Source organism: Astyanax mexicanus, chromosome 4 (genome assembly GCF_023375975.1).
Source record: "Astyanax mexicanus isolate ESR-SI-001 chromosome 4, AstMex3_surface, whole genome shotgun sequence".
NCBI classification, from domain to species: Eukaryota; Metazoa; Chordata; class Actinopteri; order Characiformes; family Acestrorhamphidae; genus Astyanax; species Astyanax mexicanus.
Genome location: NC_064411.1, coordinates 23,159,771 through 23,183,278, shown reverse-complemented (window position 1 = coordinate 23,183,278; position 23,508 = coordinate 23,159,771). Strand labels below are relative to the sequence as shown.

Below are 23,508 nucleotides of genomic sequence, written 5' to 3'. Positions count from 1 at the left end.
CGAGCAATTTATTTTTGATTATGAAGGTAAATGGATGCAGTTCTGTAGTTTAGGTTAGCCAAGTTAACTAGCCTGCCTAGCTAGCTTCTTAGCTCGGTGCTCACTTAACATTCTATCATTTAAGCCTTTATCAAACTGTTTGTTAATTCTATTGTTAAATAAAGCATATAGTGTACTGTTATAAGTGCCTGTCTTATGATATTGTGTGTTTAGTGTCCAATGTTGTAGAGAAGGAGATCCGTGTTAGGGCTCGGTGCTACCGGTCCTTAAAGAAAAGCGAGGAACCACACAAGCTAGAGGTCCAAGCTCACGGTTCAGCTATCTCACGGTTCAGCTATCTCACGGTTACAGCACTGCAGTTCGCTAAACCATCTTAACTTCCCCAAATAGATTTACTAGTTATTATTAGAGTCTGATACCCTGTTGAGTTTTATGGACTCTGCCAACACACACCTGTTTAGCAGCCGCTTGCCTTCACGGATGGTTCCTAGTGCCAGTCTTGAGGGACACGCATGGATGAATGGAAAGTCATGTTTTTTTAAATACACATATGAAGTACAGGATTAAGCTAATTAAAGTGAAATTAAAATGGATGCGGACTACAGTGGTTGTTTCTAAATGTTCTGGGGTATATTTTAGTAGCAGTATTTTGCTAGATTACATCCTTCTTAATAAAACCCTTAATCTATGGTACTAAACTACACCCCATGATTTTCTTCTGCTGTTGCAGTTCTTTGTTTGTTCAGTTCAGCAGTAAACATAACTACTATTCTTCATCTTATTCTACTTTAACACAGAGGTAAGGTTTACCTAAGGTGAAGGATAGGGTTCCTAGTGTATGTGACCCACAAACCCAAAAGCACAGTTGCTATAAATGAAGAAATAAAGTGGCCAAGAAATAATGTAAACAAATAAAAAAACGTAGCCATCTAATGTAAATTAGGTTATAAGAGTAAGAAAAAAGGGAATATCTTAATATTAAGAGAAAAAGGTGAGGAAAACATTGCACTTTAAGCTAGCTTGATAACAGCTGTTCTATATAAAATGGACCGTAGCTAGCTAGCTACAAGCTTCTGTCTATTTTAGACAGAACAGCTGTTATCATGCTAGCTGAATCAGACTTTACATGCATGTTTTTTTCCTGATAACACTGTACTTCTTTAGTTTATCTTGTTTAAAGTACAATGTTTTATAGAGCAGTGTTACTAGCTTGCTAGCTAGGTAGTTAGCTACTCGCCGGGAGTCGGCCGAGTCACGTAGTCGTGGTCCCGCACAGCCGCGCTCCCGTCTCCCTCTTCTTCCAGCACACCGACAGCCTGCTCCCCTATCGCGCCCTCCTCGTCCAAACGAGCAGAATCTCCGAGACGGGAATTCACTCTGCTGTACACAGACTGCCTGGCTGGCCGAGTCCAGCTAAAACGACGCGGTATCGCACCTTTCTTCAGCCACGTCTTGCCCTTTGGTGTAACGTAGATGTCCTGCGGCTCAAAATGAGCGCTACACACATGCGTGCTGTTCCTAAGAATTTTGAAATTCGGCCCCTCACTCCTTCTAATGGCTATCACCCACTTCTTTCTGAGTTCCTCCTCAGCTGGAAATGAGTGGAAACTCAAATAAGGCTGTTTTTGCTTGGAATTAGAGCACAGTGGTACGCTGCAAAAACACTTACTACTCACTTGCGCCATGGCGGAAGAACGAACGCTCCAAACGGAACTGAGTTTACACAGAAATGTCTAGACCGGAAATGTCGACCCCGGAAGCGAGAGAAAGGCCTATCCTGACTGATTGTGGTCTCTCAGTCAGGAAGCCCAAAACCCAGTTACAGAGGGAGGAGTTCAGGCCCAGCAAGTTCAGTTTTCCGATCAGATGCTGAGGGATGATGGTGTGGAATGCTGAACTGAAGTCGATGAACTGCATTCGAAGTTGTCCAGGTGGGTAAGAGCCAGGTGGAGCGCAGTAGAGATGGCATCGTCTGTTGATCTGTTTGGACGATACGCAAACTGCAGTGGGTCCAGTGAAGAGGGGAGCTGGTTTTTGGTGTGCCTCATGACCAGCTTCTCAAAGCACTTCATGATGATGGGAGTAAGTGCAATGGGACGGTAGTCAGGAGTTCAGGGCATCTGTAAGGGAGGCATCACTATTACAAGCAGGTGAAGGTGACTTGTAGTTGGTAATGGTCTGGATGCCCTGCCACATGCGCCGAGTGTCAGTAGTGTCCTGGAAGTGGGCGTGGATTTTCTTTGCGTAGGTGTGCTTTGCCTCTCTGATGCCACGGGAGAGCTTGGCAAATGAAAGGAAACTATGAGGCTTGAAGGATGAATTTACAGATTTGTGGAAGTGCTTTAATTATTCTGTTTGTTTTTGCACATCAAAACAATATTGTTTCAGTTTTGTCTTTTCAGGATGAAAAGTAAACAGCTTTTTAAATGTAATGTTAAATTAAGCTGATTTAATATTGTGTTGTGAGATTTGTGTTTACTTTTATATGTAATTGTTGTTTTTATTTTTCAATATTTGTGTTTTGGTGTTTATTGAAGTTTTACTGATTTGAATTATATTGACGATGTATATTCTTTTATTTTCATTTCATTCAGGTTAAATTTAGCTTAAAGATAGATACAGTTTACAAACAATGGAAAACATATATTTTGGCATCCATTACTTTATCCAATCAAATGGTGTGTTACTTTCACAACATTTTTTATTGTGTACAAATCACACGACCAACAACGAGAGCGCGAGAGAGACCAACAGCGAGGGCGAGAAGCACGAGAGAGAGACCGACTGACGCGGAGCAGTTGCAAAGAACGTATAGTGATTTCTAGCTTGTAGTGTGGAAAAAAGTAAAATGAACTGAACTTTGAATGTGAACTGTTCACTTAGAGCATGTATGAACAGAACTTGAACTAGTTCAGAAAAGCTGTGAACTGGCACAACACTGGCCTTCAAATGGAAATGAGTTTATGAGCTAGCAATCATAGCTGAAGCTAATGCTAACACCCCTAGTCCTGTTAATGCTACACTTCCACAAGAATTAAGGTTGTCACGTACAAATAGTAAGCTTTTTGTTATACATTTAACATTGATATTTAGACAAATGCATCACAAATTGTTCTATGAAGCCGATTAATTTGACAAATTAGCTTATTTTACAGGTGGGCTTAAATGGTATAGCCCATCAAAATGCATGCAGACTGCAGCGAGCACATGTTAATATTCAATGACAAAAACATTATATTTCTGAATGTGGGCATAGTAATAGCTGCTGTAATGTTTGAAGCAAATTATATTTAACTTCATGCATAGATTTGTGAGCATATCTTAGATTTTGAAAGGAAATTGTCTTTTTTAGCGTTCTTTTCTGCGGAACCGTTTAAGCCCACCTCATGTATTTCAAAAGGGAATTTCCTCCAGGACAAGTGAAATACAGTTCACTTTGTGACTTTAAATTACTTTTCTACTATATTAGATAGATAGATAGTGAGGGTGTGATTGGAGATAACCACATCTTCACACTCTTATTCTTAATGATTTTAAATATTTATATATACAGTTATTATTTTTACTGTTCACTTAATAATTTACTAAATAACCTTATGAACTTTCCTCTCTTTTTAACTGTCACAATGACACTTTGGAGGTTGTTCGTATTTTTTCAGGAATTTGGATGTTCAGAGTGTTTATCAACAGTGGGAGCTGTGAGGAGAACGTGACTCTGAGTGGCAGAGAAGCTTCAATGCTGTTCTGGGACCAGTGCATATGAACTAGGAGACAACAAGCTCTCTGAGTGAAGTGCTGGGAAGCTCTCCTCAGATAGCCAGCGCTTGCCTGTTCTACACGCCGTAAAGTCGCACACAGGCCAGAAGATCTTTCCATCCACTTTTTTCCTCTGTTTCATCTTTTTACAGATTTTAGGACACTTAAGGATTGTTTGGAACACAAGGACTGTTTGCTGTGTTCATTAAGGACACAGAGCTGAACAACACCATGATAAGAACCTGTTGCTCAGACAAGCTGGAGCTGATCACGTCACTGAAACTGTATAAACAAACTGGACTCTGCAGACGTAATCATATTGATCAATTATGTCCAATCACATGTCATTTGCATAAATGTATAACTGCTGGGATTAAGTCTGGAGGGCTATCTCTCTGGGTTGTGAATGTGTCGATCGATGTGTTTGTTGATGTAATTTTACTCTTTTCTAATATATATTTATTAATTTATTAAATGCTGAAACTCTTTTTCCAGTAAACTTTAATATTATTTAAATTGTAAGCTCTGACCCATTGGTCATCATTTCATATTCTGGGATTCCTCACATCCGAGTTTAATCTAAGTCATGCTGTGGCAAATTACCCTACAGAATACTGGGGAAGAATTGAGGCGGGTTATTCAACTATTCGTACTTGTCATGTTTCACAACAGATTTCTCCTTTACTTGAAGTATTTAAACCATCTGAGCTTCAAAGTCACCTAAGTTGTGGTGTAGTGGGTCGTCATGTTAGTGGTAATACCAATAATAATTGATAATCATTATTATTGTTATCATTATCATTATTACTCTTTTTGCTAGGGGCCTGATTAGATCAGGAGAGAGATGTTTTTAAAAGTATAGAAAAACCACAATCATTATTGATATGATGAATTAAACGTTTGAGCTAGTGCGCCACCATTTTGCCCGTGCAGCATTAGTGACGTTACGAGGTTGGTTGGTTGAAGAGCCCAAGTACATAGCTTTCGGTCACGGTTAAGGAAAAGAGCTTGATGTTTATCGAGACTATGGATGAAGACGAAGCTGAAAGGGGTTTTGATCTGTTTCCTAGAAACCCAATTGTTTATGCGTTCGAGCCAGTGAGGAGACGAGACAGATTATTGGTACAAACTCTGTTTTATACAGAAGAGCAGCCAGCGGTTCCTGTATGGGTGGAGAGGGTCAGTAACACTAACTTTCAGTGTTGCCAACTTAGCGACTTTGTCGCTATATTTAGTGACTTTTCAGACCCTCTAGCGACTTTTTTTGTAAAAAAGCGACTAGCGACAAATCTAGCGAGTTTTTTGGTGTTATTGGAGACTTTTGGCGACTCTGAGATGAACACGCGCTCTTCAGTTACTGTCCTCCGCGCTGCAGCGGGCGCTGCCGTGAGCCCCGCCCCACACCACTCACAGTGCAGTCTGACTGTCAGAACACACACACACCGCTCCACCAACACACTGTAAATGAATCGCGCGTGCCCACAGCCGCCGCTGACTGACCCCGCTCTGTATTTACAGAGCAGAAGTATAAATATTAATGTGTCTTCAGTGTGACACGAACAGAAATCCCTTAATTTAACTCACACAGTATCAGTCATTCACTCACCTCATTCACCACATAGCCTGTCACTCACCTCCTCCACAGTGTCTGCCTCTTTATAAAAAGCTAAAAATCTATTGAACCATTGAACAATTTGTCTATGATAGGTTAAAAAAAATAAAGAAAACGTAAAAAATAAAAATAAAATAAAACAAAAAACGTAGACTAACAGTTCCGGCTAACTGCTGCTCTTATAATAACACTTGAACATATAAGAACATGGCAAAAAACGTATTTATGTAATTCACGTAAGTTACTGTAAAAAAGTGACCTCCTATTTAAAAAGCAACAGAAGTTGTTCATTTGTAACATTTCCAACACATTTATGGTGTTTTTACTCACTTTTTTCTCTCCCACAACCCTAATCCTTTACAGCTTCAAAAACATGTATTATGCAAATTAGGTGATGACGTCATTTAGCGACTTCTAGCGACTTTTAGGAAAGCCAATAGCTACTTTCCTTACTGAGGAGTTGGCAACACTGCTAACTTTACCTAGTGCAGATGCGGTCACTGCACTGCCGTGCCGACTGCAACCGAGTGTATTTGCTGTCAGGAGGCTAACGTGGACCATTTGCTCAGAGATCTTCCCTGCAGAACCTAGCTGGCTAAAACATTCTACACGGAAATAAAGTAGTTGACATTAGCTAACCTAGCTGGCTAAAACATTCCACACTTAAATAAAGCAGTTAATATTAGCTAACCTAGCTAGCTAAAACATTCCACTCTGAAATAAAGTAGTTAACATTAGTTAACCTAGCTAGCTAAAACATTCCACACTTAAATAAAGTAATTAACATTAGTTAACCTAGCTAGCTAAAACATTCCACACTGAAATAAAATAGTTATAATTAGCTAACCTAACTAGCTAAATATTTCCACTTTGAAATGAAGTAAACATTAGCTAAGCTAGCTAGCTGAAACATTTCACACTGAAATAAAGTAGTTAACATTAGCTAACCTAGCTAGCTGAAACATTTCACACTGAAATAAAGTAGTTAACATTAGCTAACCTAGCTAGCTGAAACATTTCACACTGAAATAAAGTAGTTAACATTAGTTAACCTAGCTGGCTAAAACATTCCACACTGAAATAAAATAGTTATAATTAGCTAACCTAACTAGCTAAATATTTCCACTTTGAAATGAAGTAAACATTAGCTAAGCTAGCTAGCTAAAACATTCCACACTGAAATAAGAGTTAACGTTAGCTAACATAGATAGCTAAATAATTCTACTCTGAAATAAAGTAGTTAACATTAGTTAACCTAGCTAGCTGAAACATTTCACACTTAAATAAAGTAGTTAACATTAGCTAATGTAGCTAGCTGAAACATTCCACACTGAAATGAAGTAGTTAACGTTAGCTAACATAGCTAGCTAAATAATTCCACTCTGAAATAAAGTAGTTAACATTAGCTAACCTAGATAGCTGAAACATTTCACACTGAAATAAAGTAGTTAACGTTAGCTAACATAGCTAGCTAAATAATTCCACTCTGAAATAAAGTAGTTAACGTTAGCTAACCTAGCTAGCTAAATCATTCCACACTGAAATAACGTAGTTAACGTTAGCTAACCTAGCTAGCTGAAACCTTTCACACTGAAATAAAGTAAACATTAGCTAATGTAGCTAACTAAGACATTCCACACTGAAATAAAGTATTTAACATTAGCTAACCTACCTAGCTGAAAGATCTCACACTAAAATAAAGTAGTTAAAATTAGCTAACCTAGCTAGCTGAAACATTCCACACTGAAATAAAGTAGTTCACATTACCTGAAGTAGCTAGCTGAAACATTCCACACTGAAATATAGTTAACATTAGCTAACCTAGCTAGCTAGATCTTTCTACTTTCAAATAAATTAAACATTAGCCACCCTAGCTAGCTAAAACATTCCACACTGAAATAGAGTAGTTAACATTAGCTAACATAGCTAGCTGAAACATTTCACACTGAAATAAAGTAGTTAAAATTAGCTAACCTAACTAGGTAAATCTTTCCACTTTGAAATTAAGTTAACATTAGCTAACCTAGCTAACTACAACATTCCACACTTAAATGAAGTAGTTAACATTAGCTAACCTAACTTGCTAAATCTTTCCACTCTGAAATAAAGTAGTTCACAATAGCTAACCTAGCTAGCTAAATCTTTCCACTTTGAAATTAAGTAAACATTAGCTATCCTAGCTAGCTAAAACATTCCACACTTAAATGAAGTAGTTATCATTAGCTAACCTAGCTAGCTAAAACATTCCACACTGAAATAGAGTAGTTAACATTAGCTGTCCTAGCTAGCTGAAACATTTCACACTGAAATAACGTAGTTAAAATTAGCTAACCTAGCTAGCTGAAACATTCCACACTGAAATATAGTTAACATTAGCTGACCTAGCTATCTAGATCTTTCTACTTTCAAATAAATTAAACATTAGCTAACCTAGCTAGCTAAAACATTCCACACTGAAATAGAGTAGTTAACATTAGCTAACATAGCTAGCTGAAACATTCCACACTTAAATGAAGTAGTTAACATTAGCTAACCTAATTTGCTAAATCTTTCCACTCTGAAATAAAGTAGTTAACAATAGCTAACCTAGCTAGATAAATCTTTCCATTTTGAAATTAAGTAAACATTAGCTAACCTAGCTAGCTAAAACAAGCCACACTGAAATAGAGTAGTTAACGTTAGCTGTCCTAGCTAGCTAAAACATTCCACATTTAAATAAAGTAGTTAAAATGAGCTAACCTAACTAACTGAATATGTCCACTTTGAAATGAAGTAAACATTTGCTAACCTAGCTAGCTAAAACATTTCACGCTGAAATTAAGTAGTTAAAATGAGAACCTAACTAGCTAAATCTTTCCACTTTGAAATGAAGTAAACATTAGCTAAACTAACTATCAAAAACATTCCACACTGAAACAGAGTAGTTAATATTAGCTAACCTAGCTAGCTAAAACATTCCACAGTAAAATAAAGCAGTTAACATTAGCTAACCTAGCTAGCTAAAACCTTCCACACTGAAATAGAGTAGTTAGCATTAGCTATCCTAGCTAGCTAAATCTTTCCACTTTGAAATGAAGTAAACATTAGCTAACCTAGCTAGCTTAAACATTCCACACTGTAATAAAGTAGTTAAATGACCTAACCTAACTAGCTAAATCTTTCCACTTTGAAATTAAGTAAACATTAGCTAAAACATTTCATACTGAAATAAATTAGTTCACATTACCTGAAGTAGCTAGCTAAATCATTCCACACTGAAATAAAGTAGTTAACATTAGTTAACCTAGCTAGCTAAATCTTTCCACTTTGAAATGAAGTAAACATTAGCTAACTTAGCTAGCTAAAACATTTCACACTGAAATAAGGTAAACATTAGCTGATGAAGCTAAGACATTCCACACTTAAATAACATTACCACAAGTAGCTAGTTAAATATTTCTACACTGAAATATAGTAGTTAATATTAGCTAACTGAAACATTCCCCACTGAAATAAAATATTTTCTAAGAACATCTCAGTAAGACAGGTTATTGTTAGTTGTTAAGGTTGTCTGTCAGTTTAAAATTTAGTTTGCTAGCAACCATTTTCTGATTATCACCCTTTAGTATCTGCAGGTCCCCATTAACAATTAATTAAATAATAAGTAATACCAACAAATTACACTTCTTACTAGTTGTTTCTAAGTTGATTTCTGCTCGCATTGCAGTCCTTATTAATTACTTTATTACTTGTTTTAAGACATATTAAAAACAAGTTCATACATTTTTACCCCCAGTTACAATGACTAGTATGAAGTCTTTCTTATGTAGTTTTTCATGAAGCAATGTTTATCCAGCTATTAAAACACTCACTGATGTTATTTGTTCCTGCACAGTCACAAAGCCTTTAGCAGATCTGATCTGAGAAGCTTTGTCTCAACGCTTGGTGGACAGACTATGTTTGCTGCCTTTTCCACAATGTTTTATCTTACAGGCATGTTGCATGTCCTGTAAATGTCAGTGTTGGCATTTATGTATGCTTTCTCATTTTTAATCTATATGATTTTTAAACATATAGGTCTGATCCAGGGTCACTTTGCCCTCATTTCCCTCTGTCAGGCATAAAGTAAACACTGACGACTGATCCCTCAGTGCACAGAGGGGATTAGTTGTGAGATCAGCTGACACCGTCTCTTTGAAAGTGAAGGATACTGCAGTTGTTTGGGTCACTTTCGCAACACATTTTAGGTGAATGTAACATCCTCTCTGGTAGGGCGAGGCTCTTCCAAAGTTTTGTTCCATCTAAAAAAAACATGAATGCATAGCCACAATCATAATCTCTTCATTATAATTCAGGTATAAAACAGATCTATAAACTCATTTTGACTAGTCTTATTACCAGGATCATGAATGTTGTTTTTACTAGTAATATGTTTCCATTTATTTACATGGAATCTCACTTACAATTACATAATGCCCATTTTTACTACTTAAATTAGCATTTGTATTATTCAGAAATCCCTTACAGATGTGTGGAGATTTACTAGTAAAAAAGTGATTATAGACAAATGAAGTTTAATGTAAATCAGATAACTTCATGTAGATATCTATATTTTAGATTTCTATATACAAAATACTTTTTTGTTATTATAATGTAAAAATGTAAAAATAAAATAATTTTAGAGATATTTTATTATCAGATGAATAAACATTTGTACAATCAGAATTTATAATTAATATGGGTTGAGATGGATTGGATTGATTTGTACTAATAAAACATATTAAATAATATTAGATAACTGTAACTGGAGTTTTTACTGTTTTCCCATTTAAATACATTTTTCATACAACCGCTTGCAAATGTAAAAATACAATATAGCCATGTAAAGCCGTTTTAGCCTAAAGCCACACCAGCGATACAACTCTGGTTTCAGATATTACCTCATATCCTCAATGTAGTTCTGACTAGGTATATGTTACCATTGATTTACATGGGATTTTGCTCTTTTTTTTTACTGGAAAAACTACAGTTACATATATACAATGACTTTTGAATTACAATTTCTACTAATAAAAATATTTTTTTACTCTGAACTTATTTCAAGATATTTCTCATTTAATTATCATTAGTGTAAAATACAATTTAACAATCTAAATTCTAAATATTCTAAAATATAATAATATTAACAAGGCTAATGATTTATATGGAAATAGATTCTCTTTTATCTACAATTACATTATTACTAGTGGCAATTAAAATTGCAGATATTTTGAAGGAAATTCTAATTAGTAAAACCTCAGTTCTAAATAGGAAAAATATTATTAAAGCCTAAATTATACATACCCAAAATTAAATTTAAAAATGTAATATGGCACATATCCAAAATGTAAATTTCTAAAATTGAAAGGTAGTCAGAATTGTTGTACAGATATATGGATCTGGACTTTTTACTAGATAGAATTATAGTGAATTAACCTGTAACTGGAGTTCTTACTAATAAAAATACTAGACTTCAGAATAACTGAATGGGTATTTAATCACTTTTTCCCCACAAGAAAGGCAACAAACAATTCCAAATTGTCCTGACAAATAATTGTCCAGCGATTTACACCATTTATTCTATAGTCAAACTTTAGTTTTAGTTGAGTTGAGTGTAGTATAGTGTAATTCACAGTGTTATAAATGTAAAACATGGAGCAAGATAACTACAACATACATTAAACATTAAAAGCACTACATTCAAATGCAAATATGAGAACATTAAAATTATTTGCTTCCAATGTGTATTATATGTATTTAAAAATAACAATTTAAATAACAAATACTAAACTCTGAAAATAAAATTGATAGACCATTCATTTAATGCAATTCAAAATATAGGTATATTTAAATGAAACACTGATTTATTTGCTCAGAGATCTTTCTCTTGTTCACAGTGGATGGCTCTGACCCTGCTGCACTTTAGTTGCATGGTTCTAATGAGCCCTCTTCATCTGCAAGATGCAGTAATGAGACCGGTTACATTTAGAATTTTTTGTAATTTTTAGTAAATGTCGTTTAATTTGAATGTTTTAAACATTCCAATATAATGTGACATTTTGTATTCACTGAACTTTTAATATAATATAAAATATGAATATAAAACAATACCACATTCCTTATGTGTGCATGTTTCATTTTGATTATTGCATGTTTTCTGCACTTATGTAGTTATTCTTAAATCTTGGATCAAGGAACAAGTTAATGTTCAGAAGGAGTTGAATAGTGGTATGTGCGATATATTTATACAATTTCTGAAAAAAAAAAACAATTGCGTTAACACAAACATTTTTGTATAACACATCGTAGCAAGCAAGCAAACAATACTGAAAACAATAAAATCACTTATAAATAATTGGACAGGCTGACTTATACTTATTGACTGCAAGATGCAACCTGAGGTCATATATTTTATCAAGCTTTCAGATGGTTTTTACTGGACTTTTGAGCTCTAGAAATGTCACACATCTTCTTGTGATACTTTTCAATTGATGTTGGAGGTTTGTGTAGTTGCATTGTGGTAATGTGTTTGGGTGATATTCTACAATGTACCTTAAACTTTCCTTGGGGTTTCACGTGTTGAGCATATGCAGCCACCTTAAATCACTTCTGATGGGTTTACACTGCTCTATCATTCAAACTTGCATTTCACTTTTTAGCCAAGTTTTTGAACACTGTTCTATTAGCCAAAATTATTGGCATTCTGCTATATAGCTAAATGTTTTTTGATGCCAACATTTAGCCAAATGTTTTTGGACGTAGCTCTATCATCTTATAAATATGCATTCCACTATTTAGTCAAAAGTTTTTGGACTCCACACCACTTAGACCAATTTCCAAATGTAAAAATTATTACTATGGAGGGTAGTTTGAAGTAACTTTTTACAACAAAATACATTTTGCTGATAAACCTGTGCACATTTCTATCTCTTCTATCTCTGAGTGTCACTCTAACTGTAGCCATCTTACCTAAATTGAAATGTAAGTGCAAACAAGTTTACCATCAACAGTGAGGACCAAGTCCATCTGGTACAACTTTAGTATTTATTACATAAAGTTCAAAATTTTGAACAGTGTTAACTTGCATGGTAAATTTTGAATAGGCATGGTGACCATCACAAAGTGAAGCATTGATTATTTAATATAAGGAGTAAATGTGTGACGAATACCAGGACCCGAGGATACGAGCGCTGATTAGTAAACACAGGTTTATTTACAGGACTAGGCAAACAGAGGTGGTCAGGGACAGGCAATGTCACTCATTTGTATGCCTACAAGATGCCAGGTCAGCCAAAACATTAAGTACACACAAAAACTCACCAGTCAGGCAGCCTATTACTGTGAATAAGTTTCACATTGAAGGGCAGCCTTTAAAAAGGCTTTTTAATGTGATATGACATAATATTTGTCTTATTTACCATTGCAGTTCCATTATAGTTAGCTAACTATTGAATTAATCCAGCGTGTGCCCCGTTTTATAGTAAGCAACGCATAGCCCCTTCCATCAGAATGCTGAGAAGGGGTTTGTCAACCATGGCCCTACCCCCGTAGTGAAAATCATGAATCTGATTGGTTAGATTGTCTTGCGATTTTGCTAAAGACTCATTACTACAACCTTCACAAAATCAGTAGAAGGGTCAGGCAGACACACGGGGGGCAGAAGTCATTTTAAAAAGCTTTGATTAATTTATAAAATATATGCTCATAGTTTACAATAACTATAATTAGAAGGGCCTTACTGCACACCACTGCTGTAATCTGTAAAACACTTTGTGAGTTGCTCTGGAAAAGTGCTATATAAATAGAGATTATTTACTTACTTTCTAGCATTGTAAACCTGTTGGGAGCATCTGCTAAAAGCTCTGTATCTCGGTAGACTGGCAGTAACCAGATGTTTTTTTTTACTTCGCCCAAGTCCATTTTTGGAATTCTCATTTGGATGCCTGTTAGTACTTACAAAATAATAACATAAGACGTTCTGAAGATCCATTAGGTCACAGAGAGGTTATCAACCATTTCTTGAGCGGATATTTCAAGATAAAAGTCTTTTTTATTGAAACACACAGACATATAAGAAAATATAGAAGTGAAGCAATACAAACATAATAGTTGGTACTGGATAAAAAAAAAGAAAAAAAAAATTTGGATGTTCTTAGAAACTTTGGAGATCACAAAAAAAACATTAAGCAAGATATGATATCCAATAAGGAAAGGATAAGAGTATATAGCCTGAGTAATACAGCAACCAAATATACCTCTATATCCCTCTATGGTAACAGATTTTTAATCAGAACGACTGAACCATAGACAAACGAGAACACCATCAGAGGGAATGAATGAGCCCGCAACCTACACAAGTCTGGAGTGGGTGGATTTCAGTAAGAGAACTACGGCTAGAGCGTTTTATTTAACCTCTGGAAAGGATTTTTTTTGGCCTCTCTGCAGAGTCTGGATGCTCCTCCGGTCCACACGGCAGTACCTGGCTCAGTCTCGTCTCTCTGTGGCTCTGGGTCTCACTTTTGTGATCACTCTCTCTGCAGTGGCTCAGTTGGTGTTTTCCCCTTCTCCTTTTTATATGGATGGGCCTGGTGGTTATTAGCATTAAGCTAAGCTTGGGAAACTAAGCACGGCTTCCACAGAGTGAAAACAGAGATACTGGAAATTAATGGAAATAATTAAATCTGCATGTACTAGAAAAGCGATTAAATGCTTTTAAAACCTTCTAAGCATAAGCACTTAAGTTTTGATCCAAAACGCTTGGATGCAAGCTAAGAATCCTACTCTACTCCTAACGACTACAACATCTGAATTTTAAAGACTAAGTTATGCTAACCTAACATCTGGTGCAAGCACTGGCAGTGCCCTCACTCGAACTTAAACGACCTTCCCTTCTTCAGAACTGAACTCCTACTGTAACTACCCTAAAAACTGAGCTCTGTCTCACGAACAATGTCCTGGAATATCAAACATACAAGAAAACATAACATGGAATTCAATAAACATCATCCCTGGATAAAATTCATTTTGCTGAACCTGTAAAATCCATTGTTAAATTCAGTTCATGTTTGTTTCTGGTGGAACGTGTCCCAAATGACAAGGTAAAACATTTGTGTAGGATAAGGTGTTCTGTCTGAAAGATTTACGATTTGCACTTTTAATTGCCGTGGGACAAATTTGGGATAGTTTTCTCTCCCGTGTGAATGCGCTGGTGTTTTTTTAAATGACTCTGTTGATTAAAACTCTGCCCACACTCTGAGCAGTGATACGGTTTCTCTCCTGTGTGAATGCGCTGATGTATTTTGAGATTACTCTGTTTAGTAAAACTTTTCCCACAGTCTGAGCAGTAATACGGTTTCTCTCCTGTGTGAATGCGCTGGTGATTTTTTAAATGACTCAGTTGATTAAAACTCTTCCCACAGTCTGAGCAGTAATACGGTTTCTCTCCAGTGTGAATGCGCTGGTGTCGTTTGAGATCAGTGTGTTCAATAAAACTCTTCCCACAGTCTGAGCAGTAATACGGTTTCTCTCCTGTGTGAATGCGCTGGTGGTTTTTGAGATGACTCTGTTGCGTAAAAGTCTTCCCACAGTCTGAGCAGTAATGCGGTTTCTCTCCTGTGTGAATGCGCTGGTGTTTTTTGAGATTACTCTGTTGAGTAAAACTCTTTCCACAGTCTGAGCAGTGATACGGTTTCTCTCCTGTGTGAATGCGCTGGTGCAGTTTGAGATGATTCTGTTCAGTAAAACTCTTTCCACAGTCTGAGCAGTGATACGGTTTCTCTCCTGTGTGAATGCGCTGGTGTTTTTTGAGATCACTCTGTTGAGTAAAACTCTTCCCACAATCTGAGCAGAAATACGTTTTTTCTCCTGTGTGAATGCGCTGGTGTTTTTTGAGATTACTCTGTTTAGTAAAACTCTTGACAGAGTGCTGATGTTTCTCCATGTTGGGACTTGGCTTCATTTGTCTTTTAAATGTAGCAAACTGTTTCTGCGTGTTCTGGAGATTCTTCAGGAAGGCTTCTGCTTCACCTCTTTCAGCAGTTTAACATTGCTCTTAGTTAAATATCCTGGTTGTTGGTGATGAATTTCAGGAGAATATTTTCATTTCTGGAAAAAAAACAAAGAAAAATGCCATTGAATATTAAAATAAAAGCAGGTCAATTAACTGAAGAGATTCTAAGTCATTCTAAGTGAGTGATGTTACCCTTTAATCTGAAGCTTTGAGGCGTGTGCCGAAAAAACGACACATTGGATCGAATCACATTGCCGATGCTTGATTCGTTCTACATTGATCACAACAGATGATGTCCAAAGCTTTTTCCTTTAAACCAATTTATAAAAGTTTCCACACATTAACCAAATACATTAATCCAAATCAAAGCTTCACAAACCTGATTTTTTTTTAATTTTTTTACAACTCATGATAACAGTTCATTATTTTCCACCACACTGGCTTCAGGCTAACAGTGATATGCGCTCCTGAGTTCAAGATGTGTTTTTTGGAAATGTAGATCCGATAAACCAACCGGGGCAGAAATAATTAATTATTAGGCAAAATATGCTTCAATACCTGCTAAAAATACTTGCTTAAAACAGCACTTTTTCACGGAGCTGCATTCAAGTTCCTCTGGAGCTACGGGGGTGCGGAGGGATAATTAATTAAAAAAAAACACGCAGTTCTCTTGTTGGTGCAGGGAATTGTAGTTCAAAATAAAATCACAGCAAAATAATGACCTTTTTACTGTTACAACACATCAACCAACCTCCAACAGGAGTGTAAAACATAAGAGTCTCTTTTGTTCACTAAAGGTTAACACAATTATAACAATTTGTAAGAATTCATATTATTTTATGTAGTTCTTTTTCAATTATTTTTGTAGTCTTTTTAACCTCTTACACAAATGTTTAATTGTGTATTTTTGTCAAGTTGCTCAAAGTGTGATTCTTTTTCTTATTATTATTATCAAATTCATGTTTTTGTTATTATTATCATCATTATTAAAGTATCAGCAAAAGAGCAGCTGGAGACTGTATTCCACAGTAATGGTTTAACTGGGATTTCTTAAAAACAGCGGGGCTAAAGATGTTGTAATTTGCTAATATTTGTGTTTGTTATTACAGTGAAATAGCATGTTTTCTGTTAAATCAGTAAGCTAATAAATGTTACTTGTAAAATTCCTCTTCTTGCCTGAACTTTTCCTCACTATAATCACTAAATCTTTCATTCTTACATTTAATATTTTACAAGTGGACTTTTATTTTGACGGGAGAGTCACATGACTTACCAGCAACTGTTGTGGTGGAACCGGATTAAGTAAAGGAAAATTAACTAAACTAAACTAAATTAGTGTAACTAAGAAATGTGTAGAGACTGATCACACAAACTTAAAAAGGAATTTCCACAGAACTGATTTATCTCAGGTGTGTATTAGTGATGTGGGGGAGGGGGGGCAGGAGTGTGAGGTTCCGTTATCCTGTGTATGATCTGTAAAGCCCCCCCATCCCCAGCTCCGCGACCCCCTACTGCAGACTGCTGAGCAGAGCTAGGAGAAGATCCAGTGCTGGTGGTGTAAATGCTGCACATGCTGAAGGTGCTGAAGGTGGTGTAGGAGTGAATGTAGAACAGCGTGTTGAAAAGAGAGAGAGAGAGAGAGAGAGAGAGAGAGAGAAACTTCTCCATACCTTCTGTTGTTCAGCTGATCCCGCTCTTCCTCCTCTCCAGCTACAGACCCCGGAAGCTCAGCGTCATCCGGGTTATGTAGAGCCCCGCCCCCTGCCCCGCTATATCACATTATACCCCATCACCGCTAGAGGGAGCCCGCGAGGGAGTCCTCAATGCATGGAGCTGAATGGAGCTAAACAGCTAAAAATCTCATTTAAAACACTGTATAACTACTTCTCTGGGGTTTTCCTTTAATTTTACAAAGTAGAACAAAGTATTTCACTAAAATAGGACAGAAAACGTACCTCTATATTTCCATTTTCTAAAACTAATGTTTTGTATTAAGTAGATTTACTAGCATTACTGCTACTGATGCTGGAGTTACACCCAGAGCTCATTTAAATGGATTAAAACTGCAGTTTATAAGCTTTAATAATTATCTCTGCGGTGATGCAACTTGTCTCATTTCTTTTATTGTTGAGATTGTGTAAATATGAATGAGAGTTTGTTTAAATGTTTTCTTCTTGTTGGTACTTACATAGATGAAAATAGTAATCTACTAAAATAAATAGGAAAACATTTAAATATAACTGGAACATACTTGGGTTGTGGGGGCTGCTGCTAAATGGTTGTTAGAATGGGGTTAACTGAACTTACATTAAACTCTAAAATTAAAGCAGCAATTGCAGTTCTGGACAGTATGCAGATCTCATTAGTCTTAATAATGAAAAGGTAGGACATTTTTCATGTTCTTTCTGTTTACAACTCACTCTGAGGAATTCTGAGGACTTCAGAGCACTGACTGGTGTGAAAACTTGAATGATCTTAATTTGTATATCCGAGTATCAATTAAAGACATTTAAGGTATTTTTTCTGAAAGAGAACCGCGTTTAGGTGTTGGCTAGCGTTCATGTTTGGTAATTATAACTGGAAAGCTAGCTAGCAGCCACAAAGTGAGCCTCTGAGATTATCAACGAATAAACGCATAATAATAAAAAACGTATCACCATAAATACATGATATACAAATAAACATATTCCATATTATCATACATCACATAAAACATTACTTATTCCCATACAATATGAAAAGTGACTTTATAATATCGTAATTTATCACCACCATATCCACCACATCTTACCTCAGAAAGAGCTGAATAACTTTCCAGTTGCACAAGCTTCACTTTATTCTGTTCAATGAATCAGAAGGAGTCGAATCACAAGAATAACTAAACCTAACTGTTTTTAAAACTTCACATTTTAAAATTTTATATCATAATAAATGTATGGTCAACATTTTCTAAATAAGACTAACCGAGTCTCCTAAATCTGAGTGACTTATAACTTTTTTACATTGTACATTGAGGTTGTTCTGAAGTGATCAATCAACCGAAGCTTCCTGAAGTTGACAGCAGATTGATTCATTTCCAGCAATAACTTTTTTTTTAATATACAAAAAATTAACAAAATAAAATAAATATAAATATAATGCACAAAAATGTGTTTTTATTTTAACAATTTAATTATATAAGTATTTCATTGTTGTACATAGATATGAACATCTGTGTGTGTAGTATGATGTGAGGTAGTGCAATTGGCTAAATAAATAAACACTTTTCCAAGGCAAAAACACAAGTGAACAACAGAATGAAAAATATGGAACAAAAAAAGTTCAGATAGCAGAATGGTGTCACGGAAATGGGGGTGACCCAGGCAGGGTGACGAGGAAAGCGGACACAAGTGCAGGTAAGGGCGAAATAAATAAATAATTTATTAAATAAATAACAAATAAACAAAGAAACAAGAAAATGTGTAACAAAGATAATAAACCAATAACCAAAATAAACAGTGAAACAAAATAACATAAACCTAAACAAACAAGATATACTAGAAATAAACTAACAGGGCTAGGGAAATATATACAAGGGGATAAACTAATAAACACAAAGCAGGGGTATCTACAAGGAGCCAAGGAAGACGGAAATAAACAAGAAACTAGAAACATGAACAAGTGATAAACATAGAAACTACGACGTGAAGAACAGAGGCTATGAAACACTGAGAAACTATGAAACACAGAGAGAGACGAAACAACAGGGGAAGGTGCAAAGACCGACAAGGAGGACAAGGTGGCAGAGGAGGGCTATTATAGTAACATAAAACACACTAGAATTGGAAACACCTGGGGAAGGGGCGGAGCTACAAATGAGAAACACATGGTGGAAATCTACTGACAGGAGACACAGAGAGGCACAGGTCACGTGGGGAAGACACACAGAGACATGAGACAGGGCTAAGATGTGACAAATGGTTTGTTGTTAAGGGTGAACTGAAATGAACTTAGGGTGTAGTGAATCATGATAACAAATACAAACATTTGTTGAATAGCCCACCTCCATTCTCCCCAGCATTCTGAAATACAGCGCTGTTAGCTAATGCTCCCAATAGACCACAGTGCTAGTGATAGGGGCATAGCTTAACCCATACAAAAAAAAATCACTATTTTTACACCATTAACAACAAACTCAAAGTAGCTCCACACTTCACTGGTAGAATTCCAAGGATGATGATATTTAAAGCAAGGCAGTGAGAACTTTAAAAGCACACAGATAGTTTATTAAAAACACTGTATATACACACAGTGCCTACAGATTAGTTTATTAAAAACACTGTTTATACACACAGTTCCTACTGATAGTTTATTAAAAACACTGTTTATACACACGGTTCCTACTGATAGTTTATTAAAAACACTGTTTATACACACAGTTCCTACAGATAGTTTATTAAAAACACTGTTTATACACACAGTGCCTACAGATTAGTTTATTAAAGCACTCTTATACACACAGTTCCTTGTCGTAGTTAAGCCAGGAAAGGTCTGATGACAAGCACGAATGAATAGGTAGGAAAGGGGAATAGATTGGAAAATTAATGTCGGGGAAATGCATAACTTTCCAGTTGTTGCTGAAAATATCTCTATAATATTTATGCATTTTTAAGCATTTCTTGTCAGTTGACTTATTGTGGTTTGACTAGCTGAAGGTATTGTGTATATAAACTATCTGTGTATATAAACTATCGCACTGTATTTCGGAATGTTGGGGGAGATGGGCTATTCAACAAAAGTTTATACTCGTTATTGACTACAAATCAAGTCCATGTATATAACTTCTCCCCTAAACTGAAAAGGAGAAAACAGGGGATGGAAAAACAAACAGATTATGGGTCAGATTAGAACTGGATTAGTATGTGAAAAGACATTTTAAGGCCTTATGCCTCTGTAAAAGCTGGGCTGCCAATAGAACAAATAACGCCTCCCTCATAGGAAATGTTTACGATGATTAGAAGGTGCTTAATTAGCTGATCAGTACATCGTGTGGAACGATGAGCTCCTCCATATCTTCTGTCAAAAGGAGAGTGGTGTAGTGGCTTCCCACAGAGACTCCAAATACCGCAATCCCACTTCTGTTTTTTTTCTCTGGTTTCTGCAAGTAAAAATATTTTTTCCAGTTTTCACCATTAAACAGTTGAATACCGAAAAATTACAGTATTTCTCATTTGTCAATATTTCCTGGGACAGCACGGAAGAAATGACACTTTAATGTAATCTAAAGTAATCAGTGTACATCTTGTATAACAATGTGAGTTTGCTTTGCCCTTGAAACAACTCAACACACAACCATAACATTAACACCACCTCCTTCAATAATGCAATAATAATTTACCTCACAATATTCAGATGTGTAATTTCTGTAAGCTGCAAGAGGGCAACTTCTGCCAGCGCTGCCTCTCTCCACAGCGCCACCTCGTGGTGCTTTCCCTCTTCGTCTAAGATCAGTCCACCAACAGGAACAGGCTCTACTCTAGTGGCTTGCATCCGGGTTGAAATTAGCTATGAAAAACATAGTGTTAAATAATGCTGGAAAAATACACTATACACATACAGGGACTAATTTTGTGGTACCACTTTACAATAAGACTACCTTTATAAAGGGTTTATAAATGGTTTACAATTAGTTTATTAATGGTTACTAATTAGGTTGTAAATGTCTTAAAAATAATTAATAATAAGTTATAACACATACGTAGAAAGGGCAACAAAAAGACCTATTGTTTGCCAAATAGTGAACCCTCAGCCATCTATATTGTTGCCCTTTCTATATATGTCTTATAACTGATTAAGGCATTTACAACCTAATTAGTAACCATTAATAAACTAATTGTAAACCATTTATAACCCTTTATAAAGGTAGTCTTATTTTAATGTGGTACCAATTTTGTTTTGTGGAAGAATGTATTTAATTTACCCTTAACCATTTTATACACAGTCAAGTCAGAATATTATGACCAGCTCCATACACCATACACCTATGACCATACACTCACTGAGCATCTTTTTAGCTCCGCTGATCATATAGGACACTCTGTAGTTCTGTATCTGTTTCTCTGTATACTTTATTATTATCCTTACTCTTTCACTCTTCGTCAGTACACAGAACCCCATATAGACCACTACAGAGCAGCTATTATTATTTGCGTGGTGGGTGGTTATTTTCAGCACTGCAGGGATTAGCATGGTGGTGGTGTATGAGGTGTTAGTGTGTGTTGTGCTGATATGAGTGGATGCTATAATAGCTAATCTGTATTGTATTAAAGTACAGAAGTCCTGGGTGAAAGGAGGATAATAATGAAGGCAGAGAAACAGATACAGGATTTCAGTCTGTAATTATAGAACTACAAAGATCTAAAGTAGATCTATAAAAATAGTAAGTGTAGAAATAAGGAGGTGGTCATAATGTTGTAAATTGACTGTGTGTATTATTTGGGCTACTTTTTTGCAGGTAACAAGTCATGCATTGGACACTAAAATTGTAGAGTGAAAAACGATATTGTGATTCTCCAGCATCTGTGTTACTGGAGAGGATAAATACTTCTAAACAAGTAAATGCCAGGAATAATGGATTTATTGGTGTCAGTTTCACAGAACTAATATTCTTCACAGCAGGTTTACCCTATTTACTTGATAATAGCAGCATCATGTGGAGTAATGAAGCAGTAACTTTTGTAATATTGTGTCAAAACTAAGACAAAAGTTTTGAGAAACGAAAGTATAATCCATAACCACAGAATGTAAATTAAAAAACAAAATGACTATTATTGATATAAAAAATAAATCATGTCTGTAACCCGAATATTTAATATTGAACGGAGAGTTTAATAATCCGTTTTGTGTTTTAGATTTAGCGACCAGGTCTTACAGTGGCACTAAGGACTCAGTAGCAGACTCAGTAGCAGAGCCCGCTAGCCTTCGGGCAGATCCCGCTACTCCCTCCCGCTGAGCGGCTCTGTGTCCCCAGGTACGGAGAGATTAAACGTGCAGAACCGGTTCGGTTAGTAAGCGCTCCGTGTGGATAAAACACCTCAACAGCACTCAGAAGCAGCGAGAGCCAGTAAAGAAGAGTGTGCGCAGTAGCAGCAGCAAGAGCCAAATAAGTAAAGAAGAGCTTGCGCAGTAGCAGCGCAGAGAAAGCCACAGATAGTAAAGCAGCGAGAGTGCACAGTAGCAGCACAGAGAAAGCCACAGATAGTAAAGCAGCGAGAGTGCACATTAGCAATGCAAAGAAAGCCACATATAGTTAAGCAGCGAAAGTGCACAACAGCAGCGCAGAGAAAGCCACAGATAGTAAAGCAACGAGATTGCACAGTAACAACGCAGAGAAAGCCACAGATAGTAAAGCAGCAAGAGTGCACAGTAGCAGTGCATAAAAAGCCACAGATAGTAAAGCAGCAAGAGTGCACATTAGCAGCGCAGAGAAAGCCACAGATAGTAAAGCAGGGAGTGCTCACTAGCATCGCAGAGAAAGCCACAGATAGTAAAGCAGAGAGAGTGCACAGTAGCATCGCAGAGAAAGCCACAGATAGTAAAGCAGAGAGAGTGCACAGTAGCAGCGCAGAGAAAGCCACTTATAGTTAAGCAGCGAGAGTGCACAGTAGCAATACAGAGAAAGCCACAGATAGTAAAGCAGCAAGAGTGCACAGTAGCAGTGCAGAAAAAGCCACAGATAGTAAAGCAGCAAGAGTGCACATTAGCAGCGCAGAAAAAGCCACAGATAGTAAAGCGGGGAGTGCTCACTAGCATCGCAGAGAAAGCCACAGATAGTAAAGCATGTGAGTGCACACTCAGCTTACTCAGAGAGTAAAGCACAGAGAGTGCACACTAGCATTGCAGAGAAAGCCACAGATAGTAAAGCTGCAAGAGCCAAAGAGAGTAAAGCAGAGAGAGTGCACAGTAACAACGCAGAGCAAGCCACAGATAGTAAAGCAGAGAGAGTGCACAGTAGCAGAAGCAGAGAAAGCCACTTATAGTTAAGCAGCGAGAGTGCACAGTAGCAGCGCAGAAAAAGCCACAGATAGTAAAGCAGCGAGAGTGCACACTAGCATCGCAGAGAAAGCCACAGATA

At 36.5% G+C, this 23,508-nt stretch overlaps 6 protein-coding genes across 14 annotated transcripts in view; 3 read left to right on the top strand and 3 right to left on the bottom strand.

The window, feature by feature from the left end:
• Positions 1–15,419, bottom strand: part of LOC125801459 (zinc finger protein 239-like) — a 193,757-nt gene extending 178,338 nt beyond the window's left edge. Inside the window, exon 1 of one of the 2 annotated variants that reach the window (XR_007438700.1) lies at positions 14,420–15,419. Coding sequence is in view for 1 of the 2 variants with exons in the window: in XM_049478221.1 (XP_049334178.1) it covers positions 14,541–15,344 (804 nt within the window). In the remaining variant the exon portion in view is untranslated. Of the gene's footprint in view, positions 1–13,459 lie in introns of those variants that run through there. The other variant, XM_049478221.1, reaches the window with a different exon arrangement.
• Positions 1–15,490, bottom strand: part of LOC111188532 (zinc finger protein 239-like) — a 193,828-nt gene extending 178,338 nt beyond the window's left edge. Inside the window, exon 1 of the mRNA XM_049477874.1 lies at positions 15,413–15,490. The gene's annotated coding sequence lies outside the window, so the exon portion shown is untranslated. The remainder of the gene's footprint in view (positions 1–15,412) is intronic.
• LOC125780501 (zinc finger protein 239-like) overlaps positions 1–23,508 on the top strand; it is a 1,096,042-nt gene that overhangs the window by 706,213 nt on the left and 366,321 nt on the right. The gene's annotated exons all lie outside the window — the stretch shown is intronic.
• LOC111188533 (zinc finger protein 239-like) overlaps positions 1–23,508 on the top strand; it is a 280,707-nt gene that overhangs the window by 134,234 nt on the left and 122,965 nt on the right. The window lies entirely within an intron of this gene.
• The window catches only part of LOC125801342 (zinc finger protein 239-like), a 280,707-nt gene that overhangs the window by 134,234 nt on the left and 122,965 nt on the right, over positions 1–23,508 (top strand). The window lies entirely within an intron of this gene.
• LOC125801407 (zinc finger protein 239-like) overlaps positions 13,460–23,508 on the bottom strand; it is a 162,901-nt gene continuing 152,852 nt past the window's right edge. Inside the window, exon 3 of the mRNA XM_049478087.1 lies at positions 13,460–13,865. The gene's annotated coding sequence lies outside the window, so the exon portion shown is untranslated. The remainder of the gene's footprint in view (positions 13,866–23,508) is intronic.